This window comes from Bufo gargarizans, chromosome 2 (assembly GCF_014858855.1).
Source record: "Bufo gargarizans isolate SCDJY-AF-19 chromosome 2, ASM1485885v1, whole genome shotgun sequence".
Classification (NCBI taxonomy): domain Eukaryota; kingdom Metazoa; phylum Chordata; class Amphibia; order Anura; family Bufonidae; genus Bufo; species Bufo gargarizans.
Genome location: NC_058081.1, coordinates 455581222 through 455600514, shown reverse-complemented (window position 1 = coordinate 455600514; position 19293 = coordinate 455581222). Strand labels below are relative to the sequence as shown.

The window sequence follows — 19293 nt, the reverse complement described above, 5'->3', positions numbered from 1 at the left end:
GTCTCACTTGTTACCTTCATGATATTATTGGTGAGATGTCTGAGGAAGGAAAATTATGATTATAACAGTAGCTGCTGTGTTCTTGGTGGATTCCAATCCAAAACATACACAGATCAGTATCAGCCAGCTCTGTACCTGAACACAGATGGGACCTTAAAATACATGGAGGTCAGGATGGTTCCTCCAGGATCCCAGGGGCAGAGGTACCAAACTAATTTTACCCCAGCCCCAGAGCAACAGGATTTTACTATTGTGCAGCCTTTAAAATGTTCTCCATTCAATGATTTATCTCAAGAAGCCTCATCTGAGGGGGAACTGCTGAATGATCCAAATAATGTAAGTTATCAAATTATAGTATAATAACATGTTTTTTGTGGCAACGTTAAAAATAAAGTGAAAAAATGTAATTTATTATTACTAGAGATGAGTAAAAAATTTCAGGATGAATTCGATTCGCCTCAAAATCGAATTTCCTCGTGCTTCATGGTAGCGAATCGATTTAACCTGAAATAGTGTAAAAAACAAAAAATTCTAACTTACCGCCTCCATTTGCTCACGACGGGCCACCAGGCGCCATCTTTATTGAAGATATCGGCTGAAATCCTGTGTGTGTTGATGTCATCTTGCACTGCACGAGATTTTGTGCAAGATCTTCAAACAAGATGGCGGTAGCGAGCCCGTCACGAGCAAATAGAGGCTGTAAGTTTGATTCATTTTTTTATCTTAATTTTGCACTGTTTTTACACTCAAATGCCACAATCATGTATGAACGGGGCATCTGAGGGGTACAATGATGGGGAGTAGCGCTATCGCAGCTCCCTGTCATTGCACCTGCTACTTACAAAAAAGTGATACCTTGGAACCGAACCGAAGTCCGGGAAATGTTTTTTTTGCAGTACAAATTAATTTATGAAGTTATTACCCGAAGTCTTGCGAGACTTCGCAAAGCAATGACCTCGGCTCCAGCTCCGTACAGTTATGGAACTAAATTTTATGCAAATCGACTTTGGATGTTTCATCCGAAGTCGATTCGCTCATCCCTAATTATATTGATTTATGATGCTATATAACCCTTACAGTTCTGAAATGTATTGGATAACACTGACATAATGCTGCCAGTGTTATTCAATACATTCCAAAACTGTAGGGGTTACATAGCATCATAAATCAATACAATGCTATGTGACCACGTCAGTGCTGGGAGATCACGCCGGGAGCCGCGGTGCAGACCCGCAGTGTAACACATGCTTATCTGCAAGGGGCCTTACATTTCAGGCAAAACACAAAACAAATCCTGCTAGTCTGAGCACTAACTAGACAGTATTTCCCTGGCTGTACTAGGTACCATACTGTCAGCTATGAAGATCACTCACAAGCACCAGTGTGCCAGTTCCAGATATCAACCAGCTCTCAGGCCCAGGCTCTCTGCCCAGGTTCTCTTTATACAAATGCTGCAGGCGCAGCTAATCAGAGACAGCAGGCTAGATCTCTACCAGAAGTGAACTGTGGATTGAGGAGCCCACCCAACTCTTCCCCAATCCAAATACAGGCCCTATACCTGGCTTTTCCACAAAGCCCCCTCAGGAAAGCTTAGACTTTCCGCTACATACTAAGCACTCCCTTAAGCTACATAGGACAGGATTCTGGGGGAAAAGTACCTGCCATCAATCACTCTTTCTGTCACTGTCTCACAGCTTCTTTACGCATCCGGTCAATAATACAACCATCTGTATCTGTGTAGAACAGATCCAGTTGTATTATCTCCAAAATGAACCACACAGATACAGCACTAAAACTATTGTGTCCAAAAAATAAACAGATCCGCACCTTCAACTTACATTGTGTTTCAAGCCAGATCCTTCTTGATCAGAATGCCATGACGCACACAAAAACGCTGCTTGCAGCGGATTTGTGTCGGACATGGGCACGCAACAATATTGAATGGAATGCATTTGTCCCCATTGACAATGAATGGAGACAAAACTGAAGCGTTTGCTAGATCTTAAAACGGGAAAGGAAAACAGAGATATGAAAGTAGCCTAAGTGTGAAGTCCAACTATATACCAATCTGGAATGATCATATAATATGTGGTCACTTCATATTATCCAAGGTTGCCAATAAACAAACAATCCTAATTTGTGTTACCTTTTTAAGACACAGTATTGAACATTTTAGATGAGTAGCACTCACATATATGATTAAGTATTAAGTGACTTTCATCATACTATTTAGATTAACATAGCATTTATTTTATATCATATTTTATGAAATACTGTATGTATTTGATATTTTATTTTATTTGTGTACAATTACTTTTATTAAACATAATGCATTTTGTAGTTGTGAGATCTAAATAGTGAATTATGTTTAATTATATATTATACCTTAGTGCTGTGTATGTAAGAGGGAGCAATAAGAGGACGAAGGAAAGTACTTTAAGGACGTCTTAATTGTTTTTAATTATTACTTTAAAATTACCACAATTATAAAATTTAAAAGGTATTTTTGTCTTCATACTTTAAAATACTTTACAGCATAACAATTCCATACAAGGATAATCATTCAATAAATTTGACTCAATAAATACTTTAAAATATGTCTTTCTTTCTTTCTTCTATTTTATAATATAGCATAGCATAACTTCTATAATTATGAAATCCTTCCATTATTTATCCAACACTTTTATGTTCTGCTGATTTGCTGCATTTTTAATATTGTCCAGTAGAGGGTAGTCTTGTCATCCAGTCCTATTTTAGCAATACAGGAGAATCTGCGTTTGTCAGCTCTGTGCTCTCCTCCCCCTGGCTCAGTGATTCACCCTCCCATCGTTTCTCTCAAACAAAGAAGAGCTGCTGCCCGAATGAGAGTCCTATGGATTTTTATTTCATTCAAATGGATATTTTAGGGAACATGAACAGATAAATTCATATCTCTTATGCAGCTTGGATTACACAGGATCTATATGACATCAAGTATAAAGACAATCATTTAAGATATGGACATCAGAGGCTTTTATCAATGCTGGAAATGGCAAGTAGTCTGCTCCTTTCTTCTATGTAGCTGGGGCTGGGTCTCTGGGCAGCTTCATTATTCAATTGTTGAGGAGTCTGATCCAGGGACATTGGTGGGAAATGTAGCTCAGGATCTGGGGATAAAACGTGTAGAGATCTCTCAGCAGAGGATACATCTGAGATCTGAAAAATACCAAAAATATTTCAGTGTAAATCAGGCAAATGGAGGGTTAGCTGTGAAGGACAGGATTGATAGGGAGAGCCTGTGTGGATCCAGTCCCCGCTGTCTACTGCAGTTAGAGGTTGTGTCTGAGAATCCTGTGGAGCTTTTCAGTCTAGAAGTAGAGATTCTGGATATTAATGATAATTCTCCCACGTTCTCATCTGATGATCGCATTATAGAGATCACAGAAATATTTGCAGGTCCTGGTGCTCGATTTGCCTTAGAGATTGCAAAAGATTTAGATGTTGGTGTGAATGGTGTCAGTCAGTATACATTGAATACAAATTCCTTATTTTTCACTGTCTGTGAAGACTCGTAAGGACGGAACGCTCATCCCTCAGCTCATACTAGAAAAGGTTTTAGATAGAGAAGAAAAACAAGAACATGACCTGATTCTCACAGCTATTGATGGAGGAGAACCAGCCAGGTCAGGGACCTGCAGGATAACAATAGTTGTGTTAGATATTAATGATAATCCTCCAGTTTTTAATCAGACAGTTTATAAAGTCAGTGTCAGGGAAAATCTGCCATTGAAAACTGTCATATTAACACTGAATGCCACAGATCAGGATGATGGAGCAAATGGTCAAATTGAGTTTTCGTTTGATGATCATACCTCTGAATCTGCTAGGGAAATATTTTCAGTAAATAAACAAAGTGGAGAGATTTATATTAATAGAATTGTGGATTTTGAAGATTCTCATTTTTTTGAGTTATCCATTAAGGCAGAAGACAAAGGATTTCCCCAAATTAGAGGGAGACTGCATAATTCAGGTAGAAGTAGAAGATGTCAATGACAATCCCCCTGAAATGTCATTTTCAACATGTGAAAAATAATAATAATATCCCTGAAAACTCCCCAACAGATACAGTTGTTGGTTTTATTAGTGTAAAAGACAAAGACTCCGGAAAAAATGGAGAAATAGCCCTGACTGTTTCACCAAATGTGCCTTTCAAAATAAGATCCTATCAGAACCGTTATGCATTAGTGACCGATGGAAATCTAGATAGAGAGGAAACTTCCCAATACACTATAGAGCTGAACAGCCTCTGATTTAGGGTCTCCTCCTCTATACAGTAAAACAAGTGTCACCTTCAATGTGTCAGATATTAATGATAATGCTCCAGTCTTCACACAATCCACCTATAATGCTTTCATTAATGAGAACAGTGACCCTGGGACTCTTCTATGTACAGTATCTGCTACTGACCTAGATGAGGGGGTGAACTCTGATCTGGTGTACTCCATAGTTGAGAATCAGATTGATGGCTCTTCTATATCCTCCTTTGTCTACATTCATTCTAATGATGGGAATATATATGCTCAGCGTTCCTTTGACTATGAGCAGATCCAGGTTTTACAAATCACCATAAAGGTAGAAGACTCTGGATCTCCACAGTTATCCTCTACTGTTCCTGTCTTTGTCTTTATTCTGGATACAAATGACAATGCCCCAGCTCTGCTGTATCCTGAGCACTCTGAAGACCTCATTGTCCAAGAGAGGATTCCAAAGTCTGCAAGTGCTGGATATTTGGTGACAAAACTGTCTGCAGTGGATCTGGACTCTGGTCACAATGCCTGGTTGGTGTTTACTCTCATTGACCCCATCAATTATTCATGGTTTCAAGTGTCTAAACACACAGGAGAGGTGAGAACTGTGAGAGGATTACAAGGAAACCGAGAACATGGAGCAACAACTTGTCATTTCTATCCGTGATCAGGGGAATCCTCCATTATCCACCATAGTGACTGTACTTGTCGCTATAGCAGATGAGGTTATAGTGGAAAGACCTAAATCTGGGGACTTCCTGAAAAATTCCAAACCCCCATCAGATATGACTCTGTATTTAATCATTTCCCTAGTGGCCATAAGTTTAGTGTCACTTGTTACCTTCATGATATTATTGGTAAGGTGTCTAAGGAAGAACAGCTATGATTATAGCAGTAGTTGCTGTTTTCTTGGTGGATCCCAATCCAAAGCCTTCACAGATCAGTATCAGCCAGCTCTGTACCTGAACACTGACGGGACCTTAAAATACATGGAGGTCAGGATGGTCCCTCCAGGATCTCAGGGGCAGATTTACCAAACTCATTTTACCACAGCCCCAGAGCAACAGGATTTCAGTATTGTGCAGCCATTACAGCCATTAAATTTCCCTCCATTAACAGAACTATCTCAAGAAGCCTCATCTGTGAGCGATTCACTTGAATGCTCCAAACAATGTAAGTCATAATATTATAACAGTGGTTACTTTTCTAACCATTGAAATATGCTTAAAGTTAATATTTTTTGTTTTGTTATAATTTGTTCAATGCTACAAATGTAACCATTAGAAGAGAGAAATTTGTGAGGTATTTTTTTTTATAGACGATTGTTTTTTTCTGACATAGTAATATAACATTTGTAACTATTTGATATAGGATTTTGACTCAGCTATAAAATGTAATTTCTTCATTAGTAGTGGAGGGCAGCTTAATGGAGTACAGAAGAGAGGCTTGTCAGCAGTTCTCCTACTACCCTTGCCCAGGCGTTTGAAGCACATGGTAAAGGTGCAAGACCAAGAGAATTCAGGGTCAGATGTGACAATGTTTACTCTTACTGGCCTTGTCTATCACAGTGCAGGGGCCACTAGCAGGAATATTGGCAGTGCACCTATTGCTCATACACACTCATTTATATATATTTAACCCTTAGGACACCAGAAGTTTTTTTGTTTCTGCATAGTCATTTTTATTTCCTATCTTCCTTGAGCCATAACTGAGCTGTGTGGGTGGGCTCACTTTTTTGCGGGATGATCTGTAGTTGTTAGAAGAGATTTAAAAAAATGGTGAATCGGCTATTTTGACCCTTTTTTCCAATACACCATTTGCCATAGTTGAAATGATTTTTATATTTTAATATTACAGGCGTTCTGTTCTGAAAAAGTAAGTGAAATTATAGAACTATTGAAAGGTGCAGTTCTGCCATAACTTTAAATTTGTTGTTATATCACGTTTTCATTCATAAAAATTAATTACCTCTGGCTTACACATAGCTTTTGGGATTCAAAGGTTTTAAATGGAACCTAAGTCATTCTGCTTCATAGTGCCCGCTGGTGTCGCTGGCAATAAGGTTTAGTTTCCTGGCCTCAATGTAGCAAGGCCCCCACCTAGCATATTCCATGAATCATTATAATGCCAGTGTCTTTTTATGTTATAAGGGAGCCTTTACATTTGAGCAGTATATCTGTACCAAGAGTTATTTGTAACATATGAATGTGGAAAAAAAGGAGTTGAAGTCTTAGTAATATATGATCGTAATTTTTCACTTAATGATATTTAATTGCTCTTTTGCTGCTATGCAACTCATGATCAAGAATGTCTTGAATGTTTGAAAGAGGTTCCAACTTTTTAGAACTAAGATACTGATTAACTATCCTCAGGATAAGTTATCAATATCAAATTGTCAAACACCCAGCACTCCAACCAATCAGCTGTTACCTGCAGCTCTAGTACCAGGAAGTTAACAATAGTGATGAGCGGCATAGGCAAAATTAGAATTTGCAATATTTCACAATTTTTTGGCACATATTTGCCACAAGTTAGCAAATTTGAGAATTCACTAAAATCAGTAATGTAATATACACATATTCCACGCACAATTTCATTACCTATAACATATAATAAACAGATAATTACGCAAACACTATATACCAATAACCTATCCATAAGATAATGGCAGCCTTGTGCACTATGAGACATTCAAATCCAGCTCTCATCTGACTGGGAGCCAGTAAGCCTTAAAGTTAGATGGCTTGGGGGGACTTGTGCACCTAGATCATTATCATTAGGGTGACAACAATTAAAATGTATTATTTTTTTTATGCCAGCTAACTGCTCTCTCACTGCTTAAGAGGGCTGCATAATTTTTTTTAGTTTTCTTATTGTTCTAATATTATATTCAATAACCTTTCTATACTGTTTGTCATGTAAACACATTTTCATAAACTTGAATATGGGAAAAAATGCAAATTAGCAGAATCTGCCTTGTTTTTTAGCTGAAACACTATTTGCATTCTTTCCCATATTCAATTTTATGCAAAGGAGTTTACATGACAAAATAGTATAGAAAGGTTATTGAATATAATATTAGGACAATTAGAAAACTGAACATTTTTATGCAGCCCTCCTAAACAGCAAGAGAAGAGTTAGCTGGCATCCAAAAAATAAATAAAATTAAATTTTTGTAACCCTAATGATAATGATCTAGGTGCACAGGTCCCCTAAGCCATCTAACTTAAATCAAGCAACATTGAGGCTTACTGGCTCTCAGTTAGATGAGAGCTGGTCCTGGCAATAGCATAGCCCGTGAGATTTAGCCGAGGTGTGATTATTGTTAGTTGTATCATAGTGCACAAGGCTGCCATTGTAAGGTATGCTGGCTGTTATCTGTCTCATGGATAGGTTGTTGGCTTGCACATACCTGGCTTTTGACATACAGCCTTTGTGTGCTTGTATGTAATGATTTAATAATATAACATTTATTAAAAAAAATATTAATGACAGGATAAAAAAACACTTCTAATAAAAATGTATTAATGATAGGTAAAAAAACACTTCTAATAATAATTTATTAATAATAGATAAAATAATACCTATAAAAAAGATATGTAAGATAGATAGCATAATAAGGATAAAAAAATCTAGAATATTTGCAATTACCGATAAAAATTGGCGATTAGACTATTCACACTCAACACTAGTTAACAATGGATGTGGAGCCAAAACATGACAGCTCTGTACACAGTGTAGTGGCCAGATCTGCTCCCATTTACTGCTGAGCTGCAGTACCTGAGAATGGACATTACACTGGGTACTGTTAGAACAATTTTTGCCACTAACAGCTCATGGTGGTGGTGCTAGGTGTCATATCTCCGCCAATCTGATATTGATGAGCTATCCTATGGATAACATTAATATCTTAGTCCTGAAAACTCTTACAGATGTTTCCAGGATTTTACTATTGACAAGCTATCAGTATCTAATCAGAGATCTCCAATAGACAGCACCCCCATCGTTCAGCACCGATACTACACAGCTTTGTCTTCTGTGTAGCTTATAAACCTGGTAATTGCAGCACTGCTCCAGTTCACTTTAAATAATGGAATCAGTGCTGTAGCCTCCAGTTCTTTCTGCTACACAATGGATGGAGCTGATTCATTCCTGCACTATACAGCTGATCAATGGAGGTGTGGGGGTGCCATACAATTGGATATTGGCCTTTCCTGAGAATAGCTAATCAATATAAAAATTCTGGGCAGCCCCCTGTAAGGTATTTTTATGGATTATTAGACCTTTATATAATATATAATAGTATAACCTTTACTATTTTTGGTTGATGGTGTGGTATTAAGTGTTAGAATGTCATGGATTTTTCTTATAAAAGTGTTTGGATGCTTCATGAGAAATGAATCACATGATATACTGCACTTATTTATTTTATTTCATTAGTTAAGATTTGTTATTTTTTATTGTATAGAACAGTATACCAAGAAACATAACCTATTGTATATAGTATATTATGGGTGTGCATCAACATACAGTATGATCCCTCATATCATGATATTTGTGAACATTTTAGGACCCTGTTATGTAAGATGATTGAATTTGAATGAATTATCAGGAATGAACATTGCTCCATACACTCTTTCCCAATGTGCCACTGGTCTCAAGACAAATGAGAAAAAATGCTAACTTATCAGATTTTCTGATCAATTATGTGGCATATGCAACCATTGTTTGTCATCGGCACATTGTCCTATGTAAACAGAGATATGCCACAATTAAGCTATAAGTAAACAAACGATCATAAAGTGATGGATTCTGCAAGTAAATGTAGCTAAAGAAGTGGGCAATGTTTGCTAACAAATGGTTCATTCCCCTGTGCACTGCTCCATGCAAATGAGTCTTTACTTAACCCTTTCAACCCCATAGGGTTTTTAGGTTTATGCATTTTCGTCTTTCACTCCCTTCCTTTCTGGAACTGTCTTATTTTTGAATTTACATAGCCATATGAAGGCTTGTTTTTTTAGAGGAAAAGTTGCACTTTCAAAATCAACCAATTCCACCACTGCATACAATGTAGTGGGGAGCTGGAAAAACATTCCAAATGGGGTGAAACTGGAAAAAAAAGTCATACCACAACAGTTTTATGAGTTTTGTTTTTATGGCATTCCGTATACAGTAAAACTGACCTGTTACTTTAATTCTCCAGGTCAGCATGATTATGGTGATGCCACTTATGTATAGTTTTTTTTTCAATTAAATACTGAAAAAAAAGAAATCTTTGAAAAAAAATATTTTTTCTTTTCATCGCCATATTCAGATCCCTATAACTTTTTTGTAGTTATGTGTACGGAGCTGTATAGGGCTCATTTTTTATGGCTGGATCTGTAAGTTTCATTGATACCATACTGGGGTGTGTAAGACTTTTTGATTACGTTTAATTAACATTTTTTGTGGGAGGTAAAGCAACTAAAAAACGACAAATTTGTCCATTTTATTTTTTCCCTCCATTTTGATGTTTTCCATATGAGAAAAATATTTTTATATTTTAATAGTGCAAGCATTTTCACACAATACAATACTCATGATATATATTTTTTTATTGTTTAAATTTTCTTTATTTACACTTTGAGGAAGGAGGAATGATTTGAATTTTTATATTTTTATTTTTAAAAACGTATTGCTTCTTATACATGCCAATGCATTAGCATTGAAGTATATGAGAATTACTATGTTTTCCTATGGAGCCCTGCCACAGGCAGAGGCTCCATAGGAACTAATATGTGGCAGTTTCAGTCCATTAGAGAGGACTGAAGCTGTGATACAATGCCTTCTCGCACCCCTGATGTCTGCTGTGAGGAGGCAGAACACACCCGGAAGAGCGCGCGCATCCGGGTTTTAGAGCATTTAGATGCCATGGTCACGTTTGACCAGAGCATTCAAATTGTTAAAAGTCCACAATCGTTATTACCACTTGCCACAAATATTAGCCATGGGTTGTATGACAGCAGGCACATGGCGACTATAGGATGTGCACATGGGATGTGATGGCATAGCATTCTGGAATAATGAGGTAACAATCCTTCCTGTGATTTTCCTGTGTCTTAGCTATCGTAGAACCAAGATATAAAGCAGTGTGTTACTGAAGCAATCAAAGGATTGAATAGTAACAGAAGGCTTAAAGAAGTATTGTAAAAAAAAGTACTTTTCATAAACTATAAAAAGTATATAAAAAACATTTCCAATTAAAATTTCACATATAGTGCAAAAAGGTTAACCAATAAGTTATATATGTGCCCCAAATTTGTACCACTACAGAACATAACGTGTCAGACAAAACACATACCCTAAAACCAGTATGTTACCTAAAAAATACTGAAATGCATACTCTAAGGGACAATATAGGCACATCTTATTTACTAAGCAAAACTGAAAATAATGATAATAATAACAATAATAATGCACAATTATTACCATCACTACTACTACTAATAATGATAATAATAATAATAATATTGTAAAGTACAGTAACATATATAACATATAAGTGAAGCCTAGTGAAAATTCTTCCAATATTTCTATTCTCCTTTTTACTTTTCTACTTATTTGTTGCATTCTCATTCTTAGCCAGTAGAGGGTAGACTTGTCATCCTCTCCGTATTTTAGAAATTCTAAAGAATCTGCTCTTGTCAGTCCTGTGCTCTCCTCCCCCTGGCTCAGTGATTCACCCTCCCATCTTTCCTCTCACACAAAGAAGAGCTGCTGCTCCGAGGAGAGCCCTGTGGATGAGTATTTTCTTCAAATGGATTATATTTTGAGGAATATTGGCAGATAAATTCATATACCCTATGCAGCTTGGATTACAAAGCATCTACATGACATCAAATATCAAGACAATTATTTAAGATATGGACATCAGAGGCTTTTTTCAGTGCTGGAAATGGCAAGTAGTCTGCTCCTTTCTCCTGTGTAGCTGGGGCTGGGTCTCTGGGCAGCTTCGTTATTCTGTTGTTGAGGAGTCTGATCCAGGGACATTGGTGGGAAATGTAGCTCAGGATCTGGGGATAAAACGTGCAGAGATCTCTCAGCGCAGGATACATCTGAGATCTGAAAAATACCAAAAATATTTCAGTGTAAATCAGGTAAATGGAGGGTTGGCTGTGAAGGACAGGATTGATAGGGAGAGCCTGTGTGGATCCAGTCCCCGCTGTTTACTGCAATTAGAGGTTGTGGCTGAGAATCCTATGGAGCTTTTCAGTCTAGAAATTGAGATTTTGGATATTAATGATAATTCTCCAACATTCTCATCTCATAATCGCGTTATAAAGGTTACAGAAGTATTTGCAGGTCCTGGTGCTCGATTTGCCTTAGAAATTGCAGAGGATTTAGATGTTGGTGTGAATGGTGTCAGTCAGTATACATTGAATGCAAATCCTTATTTCTCACTATCTGTGAAGACTCATAAAGATGGAACACTCATCCCTCAGCTCATACTAGAAAAGGTTTTAGATAGAGAAGAAAAACAAGAACATAACCTTGATTCTCACAGCTATTGATGGAGGAGAACCAGCCAGATCAGGGACCTGCAGGATAACAGTAGTTGTATTAGATATTAATGATAATCCTCCAGTCTTTAATCAGTCAGTTTATAAAGTCAGTATCAGGGAAAATCTGCCATTGAAAACTGTCATATTAACATTGAATGCAACCGATCAAGACGATGGAGCAAATGGGGAGATTCAGTTTTCATATGATGACCACACATATAAATCTGCCAAACGGTTATTTGCTTTAAATGAACAAAATGGTGAGATTTACATTAACGGAATGGTGAATTTTGAAGAGTTAAATTTTTATGAGTTATCTGTTAAAGCAGAAGACAAAGGATCTCCCATATTAGAGGGGAACTGCATAGTGCATGTGGAGGTGGAAGATGTCAATGATAATCCTCCTGATATTACATTCTCTACAGTAAATAATAATATCCCAGAAAATGTCCCAATTGGAACAGTTGTTGGGTTTATAGATATAAAAGATGATGATTCTGGAAAAAATGGAGAAATACGATTAAACATAACACCAAATGTGCCTTTTAAGATAAGATCCAACCAGAACCGTTATGCATTGGTGACAGATGGGAATCTGGATAGAGAGGAAACCTCCCAATACACTATAGAGCTGACAGCCTCTGATTTAGGGTCTCCTCCTCTATACAGTAAAACCAGCGTCACCCTCAGTGTGTCAGATATTAATGATAATGCTCCAGTCTTCACACAATCCACCTATAATGCTTTCATTAATGAGAACAGTGACCCTGGGACTCTTCTATGTATAGTATCTGCTACTGACCTAGATGAGGGGGTTAATTCTGACCTGGTTTACTCCATAGTGGAAAGTCTGATTGATGGCTCCTCTGTATCCTCCTTTGTCTACATTCATTCCAATGATGGAAATATATATGCTCAGCGTTCCTTTGACTATGAGCAGATCCAGGTTTTACAACTCACCATAAAGGTAGAAGACTCTGGATCTCCACAGTTATCATCTACTGTCCTTGTCTTTGTCTTTATTCTGGATACGAATGACAATGCCCCAGCTCTGCTGTATCCTGAGCACTCTGAAGACCTCATTGTCCAAGAGAGGATTCCAAAGTCTACAAGTGCAGGCTATCTGGTGACAAAACTGTCTGCAGTGGATCTGGACTCTGGTCACAATGCCTGGTTGGTGTTTACTCTCATTGACCCCATTAATTATTCATGGTTTCAAGTGTCTAAACACACAGGAGAGGTCAGAACTTTTAGAGGATTACAGGAAACTGAGAACATGGAGCAACAACTTGTCATTTCTATCAGTGATCAGGGGAATCCTCCATTATCCACCACAGTGACTGTTGTTGTCACTACAGCAGATGAGTTTATAGAGGAAAGACCAAAATCTGGGGACTTCCTGAAAAATTCCAAACCCCCATCAGATATGACTCTGTATTTAATAATTTCCCTAGTGGCCATAAGTTTAGTGTCACTTGTTACCTTCATGATATTATTGTTGAGGTGTCTAAGGAAGAACAGCTATGATTATAGCAGTAGTTGCTGTTTTCTTGGTGGATCCCAATCCAAAGCCTTCACGGATCAGTATCAGCCAGCTCTGTACCTGAATACAGATGGGACATTAAAATATATGGAGGTCAGGATGGTTCCTCCAGGATGCCAGGGGCAGAGTTACCAAACTCATTTACCTCCAGCCCTAGATCAACAAGATTTCAGTATTGTGCAGCCTTTAAATTTTCCCCAGTTAAAGGATATCTATCAAGAAGCCTTATCTGAAGGGGATGCAATGAATGATCCAAATAATGTAAGTCTTAAAACTATAGTGTGATAACATTTTGACTATTTTAGGTAATAATTCTGGAATTGAAGTGAAATTTTAAAATTATTTGAAATGTACTCTTTTTCTACAGAATGTAAAGTATGTAATGTAAATATAGTTTCAAGGAGATTTTTTGTAATCGCATTTTAAAATCTCTTACCATAATGACCATTCTTCATATGGTTATATTTCATCCATCTCATTTAATGTTTGTGTGTGGTGAAAAGAAATCCACAGTGTCCCCCACAGCGTCCCACCCCATTATCTATGATCTCCACAGCATCCCACCTCCTCAATTGTGACTTCCACAGCACCCCGTCCCCCTTAAAAGTGATCTCCATAGCGCCCGACTAGTCATCAGTAGGTCATCAATATAAGATTGGAGGGAGTCATACTCCTGGCACAACTGTCAACCAGTGGTTTAAGGAGACCGTGATTCTCCAGTGAGCTGGGGCATTGTCATTTGCTGCTTAGTAAGACAATGGTATGCTCCTCCTCGTTGACTTCCTGAGACAGTACAGCACTGAGGCCTACTTCAGAGGCATCCGTTTGTACCACAAACTCCCTCTTGAAGTCGGGCGTCACCAAAACCGGTGATCCACACGGGCCCGACTTCAAAGCAGCAAAAGCCTCTTCCGCCTGATGATCCCAGCAGACCATCACTGATTTTCGTCCCTTCAAGAACCCTGTGAAGGGCGCAGCTAGAATAGCCAAGTGGGGAACAAACCTCATGTAATATCCCACCATTCCCAGGAATGACTTTATTTGCCTATTTGTGACAGGTCGGGGACAATTCTGTATCGCCTCTATTTTGTTCACTTGGGGTTTGATGACTCCAATCCCAATGACATACCCCAGGTACTTGGTCTCTTCTAACCCTATCGCACTTTTTTTGGGTTAGCGGTTAGGTCCGCTTTCCAAAGGGAGTCCACTACAGCCTGCACTTTGGGTAGGTGACTTTCCCAGTCAGTACTGTCGATGACAATATCGACCAGGTAAGCCGAAGCGTACCAACGATGTGGACAAAGCACAATGTCCATTAGTCGTTAAAAAGTGGAGGAGGTGCCATGCAGACCAAAGGGTAAGACCTTATATTGATACAGCCCCTCAGGCGTGATGAAGGCAGTTTTCTCTTTGGCAGCCTCCATTAAGGGCACCTGCTAGTACACTTTCGTGAGGTCCAAAACAGAAAAATACTAGGCTTGTCCTAACCTCTCGATGAGCTCATCCACCTGGGGATACGCATCGAATTTGGAAACCTCGTTAAGTTTTGGAAAGTCGTTACAAAACCAGCAATGTCCCGTCCAGCTTGGGTATCAATGCTATAGGACTGGCCCACTCACTTTTTGATCCTCAATGACATCTAGCTACAACATTAGCTGCACCTCCTCCAATATGGCTTGTCACCAAGCCTCGGTTACCCGGTAGGGTTTTAATCAGACTTTTGCCTGAGGGTCAGTGACAATCATGTTGGATTATCGAGCTACATCCAGGGAGGTCCAGAAACACATCCGAACTTCCTGGCCTTTTGAGTCTGTTTAGAGGAGTGGCTGTCAGCATTTTTTACTGTGGCAGCCGCCTCTCTTGCATCAGACAAAGGGTCCAGTACCTCTTCTCCTAGAAAACCCGGCCGCGGGCTGTCTTCTGTACAGGTTTACCTATCTTTCCACGATTTGAGTAAATTCACATGGTAAACTTGCTCCGGCTTTCGCTGCCCTACCTTGTAAGTTTACATCACCAATTTTCTCGAGTACCTCGTATGGCCCCTGCCACCTAGCCAGGAACTTACTGTCCACCGGACCCAAGCCTACCGATTGCAGACCCGACTCTGGGCTCACTGAGCTGCCTCCATTTGCTCCCTAACAAGAGGCAACACTGTCTCTATCCGATCTTGCATCTGGGTAACTTACTCAATGAAACTATTATGGGAAGTGGGTTGTTGTTCCCACGCCTCTTTGGCCACGTCCAAGAGACCGCGAGGGTGTCTACCATATAGCAGTTTGAAGGGTGAGAACCCAGTAGAGGGGAACATGAAATAGGGCAGAAGGAGCTCTCAGTCCTTACCATCTTTAGACACTACCTTTTTCAACATATTTTTTAATGTTTGGTTAAGCCGTTCTACCAGACCGTCCGTTTGTGAATGGTAAACGGACATCCGTAATTGTTTTATGTGCAGCAACTAACAGAGTTCCCTCATCCCTTGGACATAAAAGGGGTCCCTACCTCTTTAGGTAGTCCTACTAGGGAAAAAATCTCCATTAACTCCCTAGCTATGAGTTTGGCTGAGGTATGTCGCAGTGGCACCGCCTCTGTGTACCGAGTGGTGTAATCTAGAATGACTAAGATGTGTTGATGCCCTCTGGCGGACTTCAGCATTGGGCCTATGAGGTCAAACGTTTCTTCGATAATCGTGAGAGGTACTAGGGGACTACGGAAATGTGGCTGGGGGCTTGTTATCTGGCAGGTAGGGCAAGATTTACAAAACTCTTCCACTTCTTTGAATATGCTGGGCCAGTAAAACCGCTGTAGAATACTATCCTGAGTTTTCTGCAGCCCCAGGTGACCCCCGAGAACGTGTTGGTGGGCTAGATATAACACAAGCTTGCGATAAGCCTTGGGGACCACCAACTGTTTAATAGGCTTAACCCATAGTTGGCAATATCAGTCCGTGCCAGCCTGAGTAAATGGACGGTTGGCTCTGAAAGTGAGTGCTGTGAGGGTCGGTTTATATAGTTATTGGCATTTAGACATATAACAAGCAAGACTAGTGTCAGTAGTAATGTTGCTGTAACTACCTTATTGTTCGTCCAAAATCTTCCTTTAGTTCGGTAGTCCGATGTGGCATTCACTGTGGGTGGATTGTCGTAATGTTCTTTTCGCGAGGGAGCTTGTTGGTCTGTTTCCCTGGTAAACTGCTTGTGGTGACGTCACTGTTCAGAGTATAGGGGCCTCCGTAGGACAAAAAGCTACCTACGCGTTTCGGGGCCTATCGGGCTGTTTTGACCGTGTACTCCAGCGCTTTCTGTCCCATATCACCCACGGGTGATATTCCTCATTTTCATACTAACCCAAGGAGAACAATAGCTCCTTGTTAGACAGTATGCAGCGGGATTTTCCTATTCGGATAGATCTACACAGGAGCGCAGGGGGGCCTTTTATCTTTTCTTAGCCCATAGTTGGTTTACCCAATACAACATAACCTGATGAACCACAAAACGGGGAAACACTGACTCTGCCCCAGATTGTAATGGTTCACCATCTACTATTAACACATTTTCCCAGGTGTAGGATAGGGTTAAGTCCCAACGTTGGGCGTTACCAAAATTATTCCCGGAGACATTGAGGTCTGCCAATTCAGGACAGAGCGGCAAGTCCTCCACGTCTCCCACCATCACACTTAGCGATGTTGTCTCCCCCTCTTTCACCAAAGTGGCGGTCACCCCTATCGCTGGCTCTTCAACCTCAGGTTCCCAGGGTTCTGGTCTCCCCCTGAGCCAGGCCACTCTGATAGGGTTACCCCTTTCTCATGGGTATCAGTCACTCTCATAGCAGGCCACAGTTCTGGGAAGTCTCTCCCTATTATAAGTTCGTAGTGTAAATTTGGGGCAACTGCCACTTCGTGAGTCCATCTGCCAGCCCCTGTGGTTAGAGACACCAGGGCGGTGGGATAGTCTTTTAAGTCTCCATGGATGCACATGATCCTCACTTTCAGGCCAGTATACTCTGCTGACCATACCAGGAAGACCTTACTAGGGACACCAAACTCCACTGGAATGTTTTCTACATCCACCTGGGGTACCTGCTGCACACAGCTTTCTGGCATATAGCGGAAGCCATATTTTGTATCCATGGGTTTTACCTGATGGGGACAGTCAGATCTTATATGGCCCAGCTCCTGACACCGCCAGCAGACTATCGGAGCCTGGTCCGTAGAGGGTACACTCCGGGTGGGTTTGATTGGTACAAGTTGCCAGGTCTGGGATGGAGATTTATGGGGTTTGACTGCTTCCTCCCAAAAGAACCCCCTGTAACAGTCTTAGTAGCCTCGTAGTGCTCCACCAGGTCCACTATTTCTAGGGTGTTGCCAGGAGAAACTTGGCTGAACCAGTGTTGGAGATGGGGTGGCAGAGCCCTCCAGAACATATCAGTCAATAGTCTATCCAGCATAGCCGTGGGACTCAGCACATCTGGCTGTAGCCACTTTAGCAAAAGGTGGAGTAAGACATAAAACTGGGTCCTTGCAGGCTCCGCCAGCTTAAACCTCTACTGATGTACCCGCTGGGCGCGGACTAACACATTCACCACCAGTCTTGCCAAAATCTCACCCTTTACTTTTTGGTAGTCGGCCACTTGGTCGTCCTGGCAAGTCGAAATACACCTGCTGGGAATCGGATGCCAGGAATGGAGCAATGACCTCAGCCCACTGGTCACGGGGTAGCTTTTCCCTGATGGATACTTTCTTGTACATTGCAAGATTTCGATGTCGTCAGCGGTGGTTATCTTAGCAATCGTGGCACGGACTGGTTTCCGGGCATCGTAGACGCGGGGTTGCTCCTGCTATCTGCAATGCTATCACGTGTTGTAGCAGTAACTGGTTAGTCTCCTGCTGTTGCTTATTAGCCTCGCATTTATGCAGGTTTGTCTCTTGCTGCTGCAGATTAGCCTCCATGAGGGCCTTCACAACAGCCTCCATTTTGTTGTGGGGCACAGGTTGTAATATAGCTGTTTTAATGTATGACATACAACCGTGCCTGAAAAATGCAGAAATCAGAAATATAGGTGTTCATGCCAGTCTCACTGCTCTAGCCCGCATCCTCCACCAAATGTGGGGTTTCGCTCTGCTAGATAGGGTAAGTGGGTACAGTACAGAGGCAAAATAAAAGTTCTTCACTAGAAACGTCAGTGTTTATTCACACTTGAGGCAATTGCACAACACAGAACGTAACTTTGCAGTCTTAGTGTTAATTTGCACGCAATGGAAAGTACATATAACACAAGTCACCTTGCTGGCAGTTCTGCCTCCAGTAGTCCACAGCAGGCTTTAGGGGGCCTGTTTCCCTAGCGTGCAGCTCTCAGCCCTCCAGCACGGCACAAAGCTTTAAATCCCAAAAACAGAGACATCTCTGCTGTGCCCAGCTGCCTATTTAAGGACAGCCAGGTGCTCCCAAAATCTGGACTGGCATTTAAACTCCGGTTTGGTATGTGACCTCACCTGGTTGGAAACCAGCCCAGCCGCACATGCTGGGAGGAAAATACCTGCCTTGCCAGACACAACCCCTCACTGTGTCACAATATATATACAGGGAGTGCAGAATTATTAGGCAAGTTGTATTTTTGAGGATTAATTTTATTATTGAACAACAACCATGTTCTCAATGAACCCAAAAAACTCATTAATATCAAAGCTGAATATTTTTGGAAGTAGTTTTTAGTTTGTTTTAGTTTTAGCTATTTTAGGGGGATATCTGTGTGTGCGGGTGACTATTACTGTACATAATTATTAGGCAACTTAACAAAAAACAAATATATACCCATTTCAATTATTTATTTTTACCAGTGAAACCAATATAACATCTCAACATTCACAAATATACATTTCTGACATTCAAAAACAAAACAAAAACAAATCAGTGACCAATATAGCCAC

General features: G+C 40.2%; 4 protein-coding genes and 1 pseudogene across 11 annotated transcripts in view; all 5 read left to right on the top strand.

The window, feature by feature from the left end:
• LOC122928287 (protocadherin gamma-C5-like) overlaps positions 1-19293 on the top strand; it is a 369082-nt gene that overhangs the window by 143483 nt on the left and 206306 nt on the right. The window lies entirely within an intron of this gene.
• The window catches only part of LOC122926009, a 401881-nt pseudogene that overhangs the window by 187276 nt on the left and 195312 nt on the right, over positions 1-19293 (top strand).
• The window catches only part of LOC122928291 (protocadherin gamma-C5-like), a 237847-nt gene that overhangs the window by 23257 nt on the left and 195297 nt on the right, over positions 1-19293 (top strand).
• On the top strand, positions 2870-3661 carry LOC122928297 (protocadherin gamma-C5-like). The gene has a single exon (XM_044281003.1). It carries the CDS (start codon positions 2997-2999, stop codon positions 3552-3554), a length of 558 nt encoding a protein of 185 aa, XP_044136938.1. The 5' UTR covers positions 2870-2996; the 3' UTR covers positions 3555-3661.
• Positions 11049-19293, top strand: part of LOC122928290 (protocadherin gamma-C5-like) — a 203558-nt gene continuing 195313 nt past the window's right edge. Inside the window, 3 exon segments of the mRNA XM_044280995.1 lie at positions 11049-11815; positions 11817-13439; positions 13442-13631. Coding sequence (XP_044136930.1) covers positions 11189-11815; positions 11817-13439; positions 13442-13603 — 2412 coding nt within the window. The 5' untranslated portion in view covers positions 11049-11188 and the 3' untranslated portion in view covers positions 13604-13631.

Excerpts from the sequence above, each read along its gene's own strand:
- LOC122928297 (XM_044281003.1), top strand. The coding sequence starts at position 2,997 with ATGGACATCAGAGGCTTTTATCAATGCTGGAAATGGCAAGTAGTCTGC.